This window comes from Scyliorhinus torazame, chromosome 14 (assembly GCF_047496885.1).
Source record: "Scyliorhinus torazame isolate Kashiwa2021f chromosome 14, sScyTor2.1, whole genome shotgun sequence".
Taxonomy (NCBI): Eukaryota; Metazoa; Chordata; class Chondrichthyes; order Carcharhiniformes; family Scyliorhinidae; genus Scyliorhinus; species Scyliorhinus torazame.
The window spans coordinates 47,952,575-47,970,569 of NC_092720.1; the positions used below are offsets into that span (position 1 = coordinate 47,952,575).

General features: G+C 45.3%; 1 protein-coding gene across 1 annotated transcript in view; it reads right to left on the reverse strand.

Moving 5' to 3' along the window:
* LOC140389023 (uncharacterized) overlaps positions 1–17,995 on the reverse strand; it is a 234,417-nt gene that overhangs the window by 47,805 nt on the left and 168,617 nt on the right. Inside the window, exons 44-47 of the mRNA XM_072473189.1 lie at positions 13,686–13,866; positions 12,331–12,456; positions 3,396–3,518; positions 1,535–1,651 (exon numbers count right to left, since the gene is read on the reverse strand). Of these exons, the coding sequence (XP_072329290.1) occupies positions 1,535–1,651; positions 3,396–3,518; positions 12,331–12,456; positions 13,686–13,866 (547 nt within the window). The remainder of the gene's footprint in view (positions 1–1,534; positions 1,652–3,395; positions 3,519–12,330; positions 12,457–13,685; positions 13,867–17,995) is intronic.

The window sequence follows — 17,995 nt, forward strand, 5'->3', positions numbered from 1 at the left end:
CAAACTCATACCCTCCACTACCTAAAACAAAGGTCTCAGGTGCTAGAGAACATCACCACCTGCAAGTTCCCTCTACATCACTCACCATCCTGCCTTGAAACTACATCATTTTCCTTCGCTGACATTGGGTCAAAATCCTGAAACTTCCTCTCCAACGCCATTGTTGTTATAGCTACACCGGATGGACTGCAGCAGTTCAAGAAGGATTCCAAACCCGATTGTACTTAGGGCAATTGGAGATGGACAACAAATGTTGGCCTTGATAGTGACATAAACATCCCATGAATGAATAAAGAAACAAACTCCTTATGTGCCTCCACAGAAATCTCCACAACACCTGTCCCTTTCCCATGATCACTTGTCTAACCCTTTAAATTACACCAACACCATGGCCAGTGTGAGATGAAAGAATGGGAAGCATTGCAATAGAGACCTGTCCTTTTGTTCCCGTGTTAAGTTTGTTACTATCAGGGATAACATTATAATTGCAGTGAGTGATTTTCAACTTGCATGAGTGTGAAACTGACATTACGGGGGCGATTCTCCAATATTGAGCCCAAGTGTTTGTGTTGTTGTGAACGGCGTCATGAAGAACCGAGCCCTGGTACGACAGATTCTGGCCCCCATAGGGGGCCAGCACGGCGCTGGAGCGGTTCACGCCACTCCAGCCTCCTTACGCAGTGCCAAATGGGTGCTGCGCCAACCTGCGCATGTGCAGTTGGGCCGCGCCAACCCGCGCGTGCGTGGGGGGCTTACACGCGCCGGCCCCGACTCAACATGGGGTTGGTGTTCAGGGGCCGGCCGCGCCAGAAAGTAGGCCCGGGGGAGGAGGCCGGCCCGCCGATCGGTGGGGCCCGATCGCGGGCCAGACCTCATTGGAGGCCCCCACCCTGGTGAAGGAGCCCCCCACTACAGGTCACCCCCCCCGACCGTTCCCGCAGTGTTCCCGCCAGCAGCGACCAGGGATGAACGACGCCGGCGGGGCTCTGTCGTATCGGCGCGGCCGCTCGGCCCATTAGGGCCGGAGAATCCGCACCACGGAGAATCACGCGCCGGCTTCGGGGCGCGGTTGCGGCGATTCTCCGGCCCGGCTCGGAGAATCGCCCCCTTCATATCCGCTACCCATTATAGAAGCTACCCAATTCTCATGGTCATCAATTTCTATTTAATTAAAAAATAGATAGCTCCTATAGAGGGCTTAACTGCAGCAGCCATTTCACACTTGGGATTCAGCTTGTAAATCTATGTCAGTGTAATTTGCGCTTAACATATTTTACTTACAATTCTACACAAAAATTATCACATTGAGCACAAAAGAGTGGCTAATTATATTCTGTCTTATACTCGTGGCTCCTCTGTATCAAACCTACATCTTGCTAGTTTTAAAAACCTTTTTTACAATTCATCTTTTACATATTTTTACACTTTGTTGAATGAGTGATCAAACTGATGATGTAGTCCCAAGGTATTTATTAACAATTACTATGTGGCCATTTCTTCCAAGGACCTTTGCTTGGGTATGTGTATTTCTCACCTGAGCAATTGGATCCTTCGTATCCCTGTCGACACATACAGATATAAGACCCCTCCGTATTGATACAAATCGAATTACGATTTGGGCAGGCTGTGTAATCAAGACATTCATCTATATCTGATGAATATCGGAAAATAAAAGAGTAATTATTATAAAAGATGTAGACATTCGGTTACAGCCATTTGTACAGTGCTAAATTGTTGAAGAAAACAGATTGCCGATAATTGAGATTTCATTAAAATGAGAAGAATTGACATTTATTTTACTTGGAGACGGTTCAAAAATTTAAAGGTATAGCCTATTTTATTTGATTGAAATCTGTTTTATGTTAGGGGAAATGATTGAAAAATATAAATTTTAAGAGGGGCGGCACAGTGGTTAGCACTGCTGTCTCACATACCACGAACCCGGGTTCGATTCCAACCTTGGGTGACTGTGTTGAGTTTGCATATTCTCCCCGTTTCACCTGGGTTTCCTCTGGGTGCTCCAGTTTCCTCCCACATTTCGAACATGTGCAGGTTGGGTGGATTGGCCATGCTAAATTGCCCCTTAGTGTCTCCTTCTGCACCGTAGGGTTCCATGATTCAATGAGATAAAAGATGGGGATTGGGTAGGCGAATAGATTTGAACACCCCTTTCAGTAACTAGAATTTGGATTGGCTCAGTTCAGGATGAAAGGGCAGACATTGCCTCAATGGAGCAGGCCTGTGAGTAGGTTTAAATCTCTTTCCAAACATATGAGGTGAAGATTGTTCAAGATTTGACACTAATTGAGTCATTTAAAAAAAATGATTGTACCCAATTGTTTTTTCCCACTTAAGGGGCAATTTAGTGTGGCCAATCCACCTACCCTGCACATCTTTGGGTTGTGGGGGTGAAACCCATGCAGACATGGGGAGAATATGCAAACTCCACACAGACAGTGACCCGGGGCTGGGATCGAACCCAGATCCTCAGCGCCGTTAATTGAGTGTCTTATTAAGGTAAAGGAAATGTTTAAACTAGGAACTTTTGAATTACTGCCAGACTGTACCCTGAGGAATACATTACTGAGTTGGACAGAGCCACATTGTTTGATACTGAAGGAGGATATTTAATATATTTCCGATCCATGGTATCCTTGGATTTTAATGCAGACTTGGGTGTAAATAGTCCTCCAGTACAGAGATACTTTACATAACAAGTACATCAAGTTCAATACATAATGAGAAATCTCTTAAAAATGTTAGTTTGGTGTATTTAACTTTTTTGATAGACCTTAAACCATATTTTTAGATGTTGCAGGGTAAATTTGCACAAAATCCATTGGTAATGAGGGACGGAGAATTTCGTGCTCTGCACTCTATCTTGATTGGTGGCATGGGTGAACTAGACTCCTTCAGTCTTTCCTCAAGGCATTGCTTCCTCAAGAACCATGTTAAATATTAAAATAAATATTAATCACCCCAGTGTGACCCATAGAAAAATATTTGAAAATATTTCACAAGGTTAACTTTGGAGTCCATCAACTACTTTATAGGCAAAGAAAAATATAGGCAAAAATTAACATCAGTAAATGTATTTGTGTATTTGCCATTGCAACTGAACTAGATTCCAGTAAAGCCATATAGACTTCCTCAGAAAGGAATATGCAGAAAAAGAGAAAGAAAAAAATGATAGGCGGCTTTAACAAGAGAAAATAAGATACACAGAGAAACAGGGCGACCAAAAGAGAGGAAGACTAGCAGAAGGAGCAGAAGAATATAGAGAGAATAAAAAATGGAGGCTGAATAAGAGACAGGAGAGACACAATTTTAGTTTAGTTTTAATGCCACAAAAGATCAAATGGTACTGAAGTTTCAAAGTGATGATGATTTCCTACCAATGCAGAATCTGTATGGTTGTCCTTCATATCCAGTCTTGCACATACACGAGTAGTTTCCTACTGCATTCTGACATTCTGCATTTTCTGGACATATAAAAGTATTACTACATTCGTCAAAGTCTGAAAGAGAAAAATTAAAACAGTGGCTATTATGTTGTCCACGTCCAGTTTTAATTTTTGAAATTCTTCCCAGCTTCTCAAAGATAACTTAAACAATAATCTATGGGAATACATTTCTTCTTCAAGCCAAATATTTAAAGATTATTCCTTCTTCAAAATTGTCCCCACATTTTCTCCGAGGTCAGTCATTTCTTCCCCCATATTCATCATTTTTACAATCTTTTAACCCCATTGTGATTACCTAATTTTCAAGAGACCCTTGTTTGCCCATTATTTAAGAATATATTTTGTGTTCTACTATGAAGACAAATGCAAAGCCTTCATCGAATGTCTCTGTTGTAATATACCTTTAAAGTCTATCAGTGTGACACATTAGAAGGGAAATATGTCATCTGATCCAGTCTCAGTTTCACTTTTGCTTTGAGCAGAGCACTCATACAGCTCTGATGCCTTCAAACTTTATACCTATATAACTGTTATCATGTCCTAAACTTAATAAAGAAACTCACAGGATTTTACCAAATCCCTAATGAACAGTTGGTGACTTGTGTCTTGTGTCGCAAATAATTTCAAGGTATGCATTTTCTGGATTGTCATGCAAATGTTTCTGACAGGATACTGGATGGTTATTCTTATGGCTTGAAGGTACCCCCCGTTGTGTATGATCAGTTTGGACCATTGCACGGCTTTTTGTAGCTGCATCAACTTTTTCTCGAGCGCACTGCCACTGACAATGCCCATTCCGTCCACTTGCCATGCAGAATTGGCAAAATACTGAACCTAAGAGCAGGAGTAGACCATTCGGCCCTTCAAGCCTGGATTGATAGCAAGCAAGGAAGAGTCAAACAAAAGAAAATTGGGCCAGAGAAGGTTACAATTGTAACGGGTGGCTTTGGGAGTTGCTGAACAATAAATTGAGTAAAAAGCAAAGACTGTTTTACTCCTGCGTTCCTGCCACAACTCACCTTTGTGGCTGGAGCCTCTGAAAAGCATGCAAAAACATCAACAGAAGCATCCCCCACCCCCTCAAAAACTATAGAACAAGGAAGCTCAAAGGGATAGTATTAGAATGTTCACAAATTTCCTCAGTTTGAATTTGGATGCAACTGACCAACTATCCAAATTCAAGATGATTAAACAATATACAGAAAATGACGATGATGTGCACGACGAGATGAAAAGCAGTTAACACGTGTTTCACGCCGTCGATCTCATGGAAAACATAACTGCCGTTATACCATCCAAATTGTCTGCCAAGATTCAAATGATCTGCCCTAGGAAAGTTGGTAACTACTCATTAACAAGATTGACACTGGACAAATGGCAACATACCATTCCTGTAAATTCTAAAAGACATGTATCTGCTGACGTGGAAGCCATGGCAAAACCTACTACGGCTCACTAATTGCATGTGCAGGATTCATATTCCTGAAGTACAAATAGTATACAAGTAGTAATGTTCCTGAAGTACAGGTGTTCTACATCATAGAAATTAAAGACCCAGCGATTGCAGATCTACTGGCATGTTGAGATCTCACATTATGAACAATCCATGGAATCAATTGGTTATAACAAGGCTGATCAGCACCAGAAAGTGCTCCTATCACCTTGGTTCATGATCTAACATTGAAATAAACTTGGCAGTTTCAAGGGAGCTACAACATTATACTTGCAGGGAAATTACAACATTGTACAGGTCAATCATGAGTCATCAAGAGAGATTGATCATTGAAAGTATGGCTTGATGCGGACTTCCGGGTGCGGCGATGACCAGCTGAGTCGCACGTTTCGGCAGCTCCCTGTGAAACGGACTTTTGGGCTCTTGATAGGAGCCCCAACGGCAATTTTAACGGCTGAAAACACTGTGCGGTAAACCAGAAGGGTGTTCCCCCTGGACACGGATGGAAAAAGGAGAGGAAAGTGGCCGGATTGCAGCGGATCCTTTGGAACAACGGCAAGGAAGGCAAGCAGAAACCAAGATGGCGTCGGAAGGTGGCAGTTTCATATGGGGCCCTGAACAACAAGAGTTTTTGAAACGCTGCGTGGAGGAGATTAAAAAGGAAATGAAGAAAGAGTTGTTGGCCCCGATATTACAGGCGATTGAAGGGCTGAAAGAGGAACAAAAGACCCAGGAGCAGGAGCTTCGGGTCGTGAAGGCGAAAGCAGCAGAGAATGAAAACGACATACAGGGCCTGGTGGTGAAGTCGGAGATACAGGAGGCACACCAGAAACGATCTGTGGAGAGGTTGGAGGCACTGGAAAATAACGCAAGGAGGAACAACTTGAGGATTCTTGGCCTTCCTGAAGGTGTGGAGGGGGCGGACGTCGGGGCATATGTGAGCACGATGCTGCACTCGTTAATGGGAGTGGAGGCCCCGACGGGTCCGTTGGAGGTGGAGGGAGCATACCGAGTTATGGTGCGAGGACCGAGAGCAGGAGAAGCTCCCAGAGCCATAGTGGTGAGATTTCTCCGCTTTAAGGATAGAGAAATGGTCCTTAGATGGGCGAAGAAAACTCGGTGTAGTAAATGGGAGAACGCGGTGATCCGCGTCTATCAAGATTGGAGTGCGGAGGTGGCGAGAAGGAGGGCGAGCTTTAATCGGGCCAAAGCGGTACTTCACAAAAAAAAGATAAAGTTTGGAATGCTGCAACCGGCAAGACTGTGGGTCACATATCAAGGGAGGCACCACTACTTTGAGACGGCGGATGAAGCGTGGACTTTTATTGTAGAAGAAAAATTGGAATGATTGGACTACGAAAATGAACGTTTGGACAAAGTGGTGGGACGAGTGGGGGGGGGGGCGAAGAGGGATTGTATGATTAATCCTGCGGTATGGTAACTTTTCTTTCTCCCACAGGTGGTGATGGGGGGAGGTGGGGAGGGAGAGGAGATGGGGCGTTGGCCATGGGAGGCGGGGCCGAGGGAGAGGCGCGGGCTTGGTTCCCGCGCTATGATAATTATGGCGGGAATAGAGAAGCAGGAAGGAGGGGGCGCCGCACGGGGCGAGCCGTGATCACGGGGGGAAGCCGAGGTCAGCCAGAGTTTGCTGACTTCTGGGAGCAACATGGGGGGAGTAATTACGCTAGCGGGGGGTCTAGCGGGGGGGGGGGGGGAGGGAGGAATTACTGGGTTGCTGCTGCTGGGGAAAGGGGGGAGTGGGTGCGGGAAAGGATGGGCGGGGGGGCACCGTCTGGGAGAAATACAGCCGCGTGGGAACTGGGCGAGAAGCTGGAAAAAGATGATGGCTAACCGGCAAGGGGGGGGGGGGTGGGAAGCCCCCCAACTCGGCTGATCACGTGGAACGTGAGGGGGCTTAACGGCCGATAAAGAGGGCACGAGTACTCGCACACCTTAAGAAACTTAAAGCAGATGTGGTCATGGTACAGGAAACGCACCTGAAACTGATAGATCAGGTTAGGTTGCGCAAAGGATGGGTAGGGCAGGTGTTCCATTCGGGGCTGGATGCGAAAAACAGGGGGGTGGCTATATTAGTGGGGAAGCGGGTAATGTTCGAGGCAAAGACTATAGTGGCGGATAACGGGGGCAGATACGTGATGGTGAGTGGCAAATTACAGGGAGAGATGGTGGTGTTGGTAAACGTGTATGCCCCGAATTGGGACGATGCCAATTTTATGAGGCGAATGCCAGGACGCATCCCAGACCTAGAGACCGGAAAGCTGATAATGGGGGGAGACTTTAACACGGTGTTGGAACCAAGGCTGGATAGGTCGAAGTCCAGGACTGGTAGGAGGCCGGCAGCAGCCAAGGTGCTTAAGGATTTTATGGAGCAGATGGGAGGGGTGGACCCGTGGAGATTCAGTAGACCTAGGAGTAAGGAGTTCTCGTTTTTCTCCTATGTCCATAAAGTCTATTCACGCATAGACTTTTTTGTGTTGGGTAGGGCATTGATCCCGAGGGTGAGGGGAACGGAATATACGGCTATAGCCATTTCGGATCATGCCCCACACTGGGTAGACTTGGAGATAGGGGAGGAAACAAGAGGGCGTCCACCCTGGAGAATGGATATGGGACTAATGGCGGATGAGGGGGTGTGCTTAAGGGTGAGGGGATGCATTGAAAAGTACTTGGAACTCAATGACAATGGGGAGGTTCAGGTGGGAGTGGTCTGGGAGGCGTTGAAGGCGGTGGTTAGGGGGGAGCTGATATCAATAAGGACACATAAAGGGAAGCAGGAGAGTAAGGAACGGGAGCGGTTGTTGCAAGAACTTTTGAGGGTGGACAGACAGTATGCGGAAGCACCAGAGGAGGGACTGTATAGGGAAAGGCAAAGGCTGCATGTGGAATTTGACTTGCTGACCACAGGCACTGCAGAGGCACAATGGAGGAAGGCGCAGGGTGTGCAGTATGAATATGGAGAGAAGGCGAGCAGATTGCTGGCACACCAATTGAGGAAAAGGGGAGCAGCGAGGGAAATAGGGGGGGTGAGAGACGAAGATGGAGAGACGGAGCGGGGAGCGGAGAGAGTGAATGAAGTGTTTAAGACATTTTATAAAAAATTGTATGAAGCTCAACCCCCGGATGGGAGGGAGAGAATGATGGAGTTTTTGGATCGGCTGGAAATTCCCAAGGTGGAAGAGCAGGAAAGGATGGGATTGGGAGCACAGATCACGGTAGAAGAAGTGGTGAAAGGAATTAGGAACATGCAGACGGGAAAGGCCCCGGGACCGGACGGATTCCCAGTTGAATTTTACAGAAAATATTTGGACTTGCTCGCCCCGCTACTGACGAGGACCTTCAACGAGGCAAAGGAAAGGGGACAACTGCCCCCGACTATGTCAGAAGCAACGATATCGCTTCTTTTAAAGAAGGAAAAGGATCCGCTACAATGCGGGTCCTACAGACCAATCTCCCTCCTCAATGTAGATGCCAAGGTCTTGGCCAAGGTAATGGCAATGAGAATAGAGGAATGTGTCCCGGGGGTGGTTCATGAGGACCAAACTGGGTTTGTGAAGGGGAGACAGCTGAACACGAACATACGGAGGTTGTTAGGGGTAATGATGATGGCCCCACCAGAGGGTGAAACGGAGATAGTAGTGGCGATGGATGCCGAGAAAGCATTTGATAGAGTGGAGTGGGATTATCTGTGGGAGGTGTTGAGGAGATTTGGGTTCGGAGAGGGGTATGTTAGATGGGTGCAGCTGTTGTATAGGGCCCCAGTGGCGAGTGTGGTCACGAATGGACGGGGATCGGCATATTTTCGGCTCCATAGAGGGACAAGGCAGGGATGTCCTCTGTCCCCATTACTGTTTGCACTGGCGATTGAGCCCCTGGCGATAGCGCTGAGAGGTTCCAAGGGATGGAGGGGAATACTTAGGGGAGGAGAAGAACACCGGGTATCTTTATATGCGGATGATCTGCTACTATATGTGGCGGATCCAGCGGAGGGGATGCCAGAAATAATGCGGATACTTGGGGAGTTTGGGGATTTTTCAGGGTATAAATTGAACATGGGAAAGAGTGAGCTGTTTGTGGTGCATCCAGGGGAGCAGAGTAGAGAAATAGAAGACCTACCGTTGAGGAAGGTAACAAGAGACTTTCGTTACCTGGGGATCCAGATAGCTAAGAATTGGGGCACATTGCACAGGCTAAATTTGACGCGGTTGGTGGAACAGATGGAGGAAGATTTCAAGAGATGGGACATGGTAGCATTGTCAATGGCAGGGAGGGTGCAGGCAGTTAAGATGGTGGTCCTCCCGAGATTCCTTTTTGTGTTTCAGTGTCTCCCGGTGGTGATCACGAAGGCTTTTTTCAAAAGGATAGAAAAGAGTATTATGGGTTTTGTTTGGGCCGGGAAGACTCCGAGAGTGAGGAAGGGATTCTTACAGCGTAGTAGGGATAGGGGGGGGGCTGGCACTACCGAGCCTAAGTGAGTATTATTGGGCCGCTAATATTTCAATGGTGAGTAAGTGGATGGGAGAGGAGGAAGGAGCGGCGTGGAAGAGATTAGAGAGGGCGTCCTGTAGGGGGACCAGCCTGCAGGCTATGGTGACAGCCCCATTGCCGTTCTCACCAAGGAACTATACCACGAGTCCGGTGGTGGTAGCTACACTGAAGATTTGGGGACAGTGGAGACGACATAGGGGAAAGACCGGAGCACTGGGGGGGTCCCCGATAAGAAACAACCATAGGTTTGCCCCGGGGGGAATGGATGGGGGATATGGAATGTGGCAAAGAGCAGGTATAACGCAATTGAAAGATCTATTTGTGGATGGGAAGTTTGCGAGTCTGGGAGCGCTGACCGAGAAATATGGGTTGCCCCAAGGGAATGCATTCAGGTATATGCAATTGAGGGCTTTTGCGAGGCAGCAGGTGAGGGAATTCCCGCAGCTCCCGACACAAGAGGTGCAGGACAGAGTCATCTCAAAGAAATGGGTGGGGGACGGTAAGGTGTCGGATATATATAGGGAAATGAGAGACGAAGGGGAGACTATGATGGACGAACTAAAAGGGAAATGGGAAGAAGAGCTAGGGGAGGAGATTGAGGAGGGGATGTGGGCAGATGCCCTAAACAGGGTAAACTCGTCGTCCTCGTGCGCCAGGCTAAGCCTGATTCAGTTTAAGGTATTACACAGGGCACATATGACTGGAACACGGCTCAGTAAATTTTTTGGGGTGGAGGATAGGTGTGTGAGGTGCTCGAGAAGCCCAGCGAATCATACCCATATGTTTTGGTCATGCCCGGCACTACAGGGGTTTTGGATGGGGGTGACAAAGGTGCTTTCGAAAGTAGTAGGAGTCCGGGTCGAACCAAGCTGGGGGTTGGCTATATTTGGGGTTGCACAAGAGCCGGGAGTGCAGGAGGCGAAAGAGGCCGATGTTTTGGCCTTTGCGTCCCTAGTAGCCCGGCGCAGAATATTGCTAATGTGGAAAGAAGCCAAGCCCCCGGGGGTGGAGACCTGGATAAATGATATGGCGGGGTTCATAAAGTTAGAGCGGATTAAGTTCGTCCTAAGGGGGTCGGCTCAAGGGTTTACTAGGCGGTGGCAACCGTTCGTCGAATATCTTGCGGAAAGATAGATAGGGGAGAACAAAGAAGGCAGCAGCAGCAGCCCAGGGCTTGGGGGGTGGGGGGTGGGGGGGGGGGGTGGCCTGAGACAAGGCAATTGCCAATTAGGGCTAGTTTTTATTTTTTGTTATTTAATATTTATTTATTTGTTGTTGTTTTCTTTTGTTCTTGTTTAAATAAAAAAGGTCATTATTATCTGTATTGTTATAATGTTGTGTAAAGGATGCACAATGTACTGTGTTGGTTGACCAAAAACTTTCAATAAAATATTATTTAAAAAAAAAAAAAGAAAGTATGGCTTGATCCACAGCATTTAAATACAACTTTGAAACATTGTCCTTACAAAATATCTACATTAGAAGAGTTAAATTTGACATTTGGAGGTGCAAATTACTTCTCGAAGCTTGATGCCAAGCATGGTTATTGGTCAGTACATCTCCTGGAGAAGTCCCAAGAGCTTATTATATTTTGTTCCCCATTCGGATGGTGCTGTTTTCAACAAATTCCTTTTGGGTTATTAGCCAGGATCTCACATGGACCACATTACATGCATTGTACCAGGATGTATCTGTATTTCCACTAACATTGCTGTTGTGGGCAGAAAAAAACAAAAACATGACCATAATTTGCACTTATTGATGAAAGCAATGCATAATGAAGGATTAATGTTCCCCAAAGTGCCGCATAAGAGATTAGCGTGCAAAATTAAAACGCATGGGATTGATGGTAGTGTATTGAGATGTACAGAAAACTGGTTGTCAGACAGGAAAGAGTAGGAATAAACTGTGGCTGGATTGTCCGCCAGCGGGATGCTCCATTTTGCCGGCAGTCGGGGGGTTTCCGAAGGCGTGGGGCTGCCCCCAATGGGGAACCCCATTGACCAGCCGGCATAACGGAGCATCCTGCCGGCGTACTGAAACAGACATGTGGCGCGGCAGGGCAGAGAATCCAGCCCCTGGTCTTTTTCTGAATGGCAGGCAGTGACTAGTGGGATACCACAGGGATTGGTGCTGGGACACCAGCTATTCACAATATAATTCATGACTTAGGTCTCTGTTTTCTTAGCTTCAGTCGTCTTAAGACATTCTTTCTGTCCCAGTTCCCCTGTTATCTGGACTGTACGCAGCCCCCATCCTGTCCAGTTTTTCCTCGGGCAGAGTTGAGTCTCCAACTGCAATATATTCAGCTTAAACTAAAACTTTCAAGCTTCTCTATCTTACAAGGCCCCAGTTGCTCAGCAACACCGCATACTTCTGGCTGGCCTCTAGAAGCACAATAGAATCACAGTTAGAACTTAACCAACACCCACACATAGAAAAGCATACACATATGTCTGTCCAGCATGAATCTAGCTATAGGTTTTGTTCTTCCAGGCACAGAAACATTAAATTAAACACGCTTAAAACTGTACCTTATTTCTAATGTTTACCAATACAAATATAAACCCGTTAAAACTACCTTTGTTTTCCTAACATTAGCCACTTCTTTCAAGACCTTAGGGTGAAGTCCATCCAGACCATCCGCCTGCCGACCCAACAATTTGTTCAATACCTCTTTCCTGATGCTTTTAATTTTCCGACGTTCCTCCTCCCCTTCCACCATTTCCTAATTTACAACAATTTCTGGGATGTTAACTTTTGTGGCGAACCCCGTATGATGTTTGTTCCCCATGGAATTTTTCTTTCTCATTGGAATGTGACTATTTTGTATATTCTGAAATAGATTCCACATTGCTATGATAGATAGAGCAGATTATATTCCAACAGTAAATATTGTCAACTTACCAGTACACAGGGAGCTGTTCAATGTGCTTACTGTGTAACCCTCATTGCAGCTGCAGTTGTATCCTCCAAACACATTTAGGCAGAGCTGTTCACAAGAAGATACATTTTCTAGGCACTCATCTAAGTCTAGAATGCCAAACAAATATACACGTACATCAATTCAGGAAATTTGCTTGTACCTAACCAAACATTCAGCATTTGTGATTGAGCCTCTTACTCTGTGGGGGTATGCCACTCTCAGTGGGGGTATTCATCACAATCTATTTCTTCAAAATTTCTTCAATGTGCGAATAATATCATTTTTACTACCAAAATTTCCGAAAACTGATATAATTTGGTCAATTATTTTTTGGTTGCAGAAAAAAGCTTCGACAATAATTTCCCTGTGATTTAAGAATAGGCTCCCATCCGATGTGTACACTGCATTTCTATTTCCATCTCAGGGCTCATCTTGAAACAACTAGAAATTGTAATGAAATAAGACAACTGTTTGTGAATTTCAATGTTGAGATTGTGCTACTTATAAAAGGAAAATACTGCAGATGCTTGAAATCTTAAATAAGAACAGGAAATGCCTGCCAGCCCCTGTGGAGAGAGAAACCGAGTTAATGGGTGAGATTTTCAAGCCCTTCCTGCTAGCATAATCTTCTGGTGCTACAGAAGTCGACCCTCTCCACTGGTTCCCCGGCAGTGGGATGGGGGAGCAATGCAAATGGCCATTGACTTTGGCGCAACTGAAAGATCCTGCCAGTGACCAATGGAAAGCCACCTTTGCCGCCGGAAAATCCACCATGTGGGGGTGGGGGGAGAGGGGAGCGGTGATGAAAAGAGGCTGGAAAATCCTGGCCTATGTTTTAGGCCATTCGATTTTCATCAGAACTAGGTAAAGTGAAGGCTGCAACAGGATGTGAGCAAGTACTAAGAGAGAGAGGGGGTTTGGGGTGGAGGGCCAAAGAGAACGTCTGAGATAGGTGTGGGAGGCAAGAGAGATTAAATGGCCAAAGGGATGATAGTGCAAGGGAAAAGAGGTTGGTAGTTGGGGTGGTGGCCTTGTAGTAATCCATTTTAATGGTCCTTGTGTGTTTTCTGTCCTTCCCCTTTGCCTGTCTCCGTACTTGCTTAAAACTCTAAATTTAGAATATCCCCAACTGTTTGCAGGTGCGACAAAAGATCATTGCCGATTCTTACCTCCTGTTTCTCTCTTCACAGATGCAACCTAACAAACTTGGTATTCAGGGAAATTTGTGTTTCCTAGATATTCATTTTTGATCCGTCTGAATGTTTCACTTTGCATTTTAGTGCACATATTGTGAGGATGAATTTCAGTAAATATAAGTCATAAAGGTGTTCCTTACCAAAACATTTTATCCCATCTCCTTTTAAATAATCTGGGCAGGGATCACAGGTGTAGCCCTCCAGTGGAGCAGGTTTGTCTTTGCAAGTGTTATTCAAGAAGCATTGGTTATCTTGACAAGCATCAAAATCTTCAGTGCAGTAATCACCCGTGTAGGCAAGAGAACAGATACACCCTGCAACCTAATTAAGCACAGACAGAGTTTAGATTTATATGGTTCCTGTGGATATTTTTTGTTTCGACTATTATATCTGTCTCGGTTGCACCTACAAGCATCAAGTTTTGTAACACCAGAACATACTAAAGCGACCATTAAATCTTTTGCACCTTTCAGGGAGTGTATCTTAAATTACGGTCAATCATCACCAATCTTGACAGGGTGCGACATATTAGTTCTGTGACCTGTAGTCAGTTTGCAAGCATTAGTGGCCAAGGTCAGATACGTGCCTTATAGTCTCCCAGTGTAAATTATCTGCATATTGTCATATTTTCAATTGACGACCCTACATTATTATTTCACCAAACTTTTTGTCTGATTGGTATATTCATGTAATAATCAAGAAGAACGTAATATCGTGGCAGGGTGGCAGAATGGTTTTGAAGATTTGACTGAGCAGAATGCAAGCCTCAATTCCTTCACATCCAACAGAAAAGTTGGCCTAAACGTGAAATAATTATCAAGCCTCGTGTGTAAAAGATTCTACAGCTTTGCAGGGATTCTATACATCATGGGCTAGATTCTCCATTTCAGGGACAATGTCCCCACGCCGTCATGCAAACTGTGGTCTTTTATGCCAGAACACTGGAGTCAAAAGGCCACAGCTTCCCAGCCCTGCAGGGGGCTAGCAGGCAGCTGTCGTGGAGCTTGCAGCTCCAGCTGCCGATACGGCTCCCCGCACTTCCGGGTCATAGGCCGCGCATGTGCACAGTGGTGGCCTCCTCCAGCGGCCACGCCGTGCTCCATGGCGGACCCAGACAGCAGACCTGGACCAAGGAAATAGTGCCCCCGATTGGCCGTATGCCCGACCCGGACCGCCCACACAATAAAAGCCCAGTCCCGAATGCAGCCCTCCCTACCCTCCGATCGGCCCGCCCCTCACTGTGGCGGCCGCGGACTGAGTCCACAGCTACCTCACAAGTATCCCGATTTTCATGCGGGAAACTTCTGCGTAGGGGTGCAGGGAATCCAGCCCCATATCTCCACTCTGGGATTGCACCTCACTCCAACCAGCAGAATCGGATGCCAGTAAAATTATTTGAATCTGGGAGCACTAAAGACTTTCTGCTGCAAAGTTCAAGCAGAAACAGAAATTAAATAGCAGATTCTGGATGATCTCATTTTATGCAGAACACAGTCAGGAGACAGTCCATTACTACTGCTTCTGGAGAAGTAAAATGCTGCAGACTGGGCTGAGAAAAATGATTCATGCAATAACAGCTAGAAAAAGCCTGTTTGCAAGTTTTTTTCACTGTTAGCTTTCACCTTTGAAATGCTGCAGCAATTTTCCTACTGGAGCTTAGAGCTAAACCTGTGAATAATCTGAGAGCTCAATAGCGCCAATATTGCAGTCAATAAGTAACCTACGATCCGCTAAGGTAGTGGCCACTAAATATACTGCAACACAGAGTTCATTAACTCTAAAGAACTTAATTTCTGTCAAAAGTTCCAGATGGCATTCAAAATCCTGCAGAAAAATAAAAAATGACCATAAGATTTCAGGATAAAATTTCATTTTGAAGGTAACAAATCTCTATCTGAATTTGCTCTATTCCAACAGCAATCTATTCTTTCTGGACGTCAATATTTCTAAAGCACAAGGCATTAAAATTAAAATTGGTACAGGCAATGAAGGTCTGCACACGCTGAACATGTCAGGTCAGTCCAATGGTCATAAAAATCCAGAAAAAATATGGTGAACACTCATCAATTCCAAGTGAATCTCAGCTTCAGAATATACCATCTTGAATTCATGTCTTTTAGGCGACAACTGACAGAGACCTTTGACCAAATCATAAAAGGATGCAGAGACAAGAAGCATGATTTTGACTTCACAGCAGTAAAACTAGCCAATAGAATAATCAAGCACCTATCCCAATGGAAGTGTTCCAAAAAAGACATGCTTAACCAACCCAAAGTTACATCATGAAAGCAATACCACAAAACAGATACAAGTATGAAGTCATACTAATGGATGAACCTGCAGTTATGCACAATTCACCCATAAATAGTACAATAGCCAATGCAAGCAAGCCTTGTAAGCAATGTGGGCAGTGCAGCCCCAAATATGCACACAGAAATTGCCCAGATTTTAATGTTGTCTGCAAGGCTTGTGAAGCACAAGACTCTGGAAGAGCCAATGCAGAAAGAGAAGGCCAGCACAAGTGGTTCAACATCATGAGAAGCCACAACCACATGCCAGCCAGGTACAGCATTAACCAACCAAGAGTGCACATCAAAAAGCATCAAGACAAGATCCATGAAAATGTCGAGCCAAGCTATGCAGTCAGGTGACGAGGATGATCTGATCATCGGCACACAAAGTGAGCTGGCATTCAACATGGTGAATAAAGAATATATTGGCATCGTGGTACCAACAGAAACCTTTCCCAACGTTCAAATTATATGCAGGGTGAGTTGACCCATAAGCAAAACCAGACACTGTTGCAGATGCAAACATACTTCACTTTGCATACTGAAATGAATGTACCCACAGAAGTGGCAAGTGATGATTTAACAAACCAATGGTAAACTTGTCCCATACTCACTGAGAAGTTCTATCACTGGGATCCATTACACTCAAGTGTTGCAAAAAAACTCACCATGGTCACCTCAGAAATGTTGTATTATGGACACCAGAGCTCCAATGGTCCTTGACTTACTGGCTTGCAAAGACCTGTCCTTGGTCACAATCCACGGTTTCATCAAGACAATGACAAAGACCACAAGGAGCACCAATAAAAAAAACCAATGCTAACAATGGGAGAATATCACCTAGTTTGGCTGGGCAGCATAAAATGAACCAAATACGTATGCTCATTCTAACTGTGCACACTTCATCACATTGCTATTGTGGAATTGCTATTCAGCAGATAAGTGTGGACAATACTTTCCAACCATCACTGCCGGTACTCACAGGAGTACTTGATGCCTTGATCGGAAAAAAGGGGAAGATAAAAGATGCCCATGACTTGGTGGGTTCCAAATTAGCCAACCTGAACATTGGGCTGAAAATTTGATTCAGCAGTATTCCAGCACAAATTGTCAGCACATTCCCAGAATCAAGATTCTGTCAAATATGAACACCAAATGGCATGACAGTATGGTGAGAGAGATGCCAAATTAGAGCAAATCATAACCTGAAACACCAAGTAGCCCTATTGTAATGAGAACATAGTCTTGGACATAAGCCAAACGAAGCAAATAAATAAATAACAAAGAACAGTGCAGGACAGAAACAGCTCCTTTGGCCCTCCAAGCCTGCGCCAATCACACGTCCTATCTAGACCAACCGCTTGTATCCTTCTATACCCCGTCTGTTCATGTGTCCATCTAGATAAGTCTTAAAGGTCGCTAAAGTATCTGCCTCAACCACCTCACTTGGCAGTGCATTCCAGGCCACCACCACCCTCTGTGTAAAAAACCTCCCTCGCACATCTCCACTGAACCCAACCCCCCTCACCTTGAACTTGTGGCCCCTTGTAATTGTCATTTCCACCATGGGAAAAAGCCTCCAACTGTTCACCATATCTATATCCCTCATAATTTTATAAACTTCTATCAGGTTGCCCCTCAGCCTCTGTCTTTCTAGGGAGACAAATCCCAGTTAATTCAAACTCTTCTCATAGATAATACCCTCCATACCAGGCAACATCCTGGTAAACATTTTCTGTACTCTCTCCAATGCCTCCATGTCCTTCTGGTGACCAGAATTGGACAGAGAATTCCAAATGTGGCCTAACCAATGTTCTATATAACTAACATAATTTGCAAACTTTTATACTTGATGCCCGTCAAATGAAGGCAAGCATGTCATATGCTTTCTTTAGCACCATTTCTACCTGTGCTGTTACTTTTGTGGATCAGTGGATCTGCATGCCCTGATCTCTCTGTATCTATATGCTTCTGATGGTTCTGCAATTTATTTTATAGCTTCCTCCTGAATTGGATCTACCAAAATACATCACCTTGCATTTGTCCGGTTTAAATTCTATCTGCCATTTCTCCGCCCAATTTTGCAACCTATCTATATCTTGCTGTATTCTCTGACAATCTTCATCACTATCCGCAACTCCTGCAATCTTAGTATCATC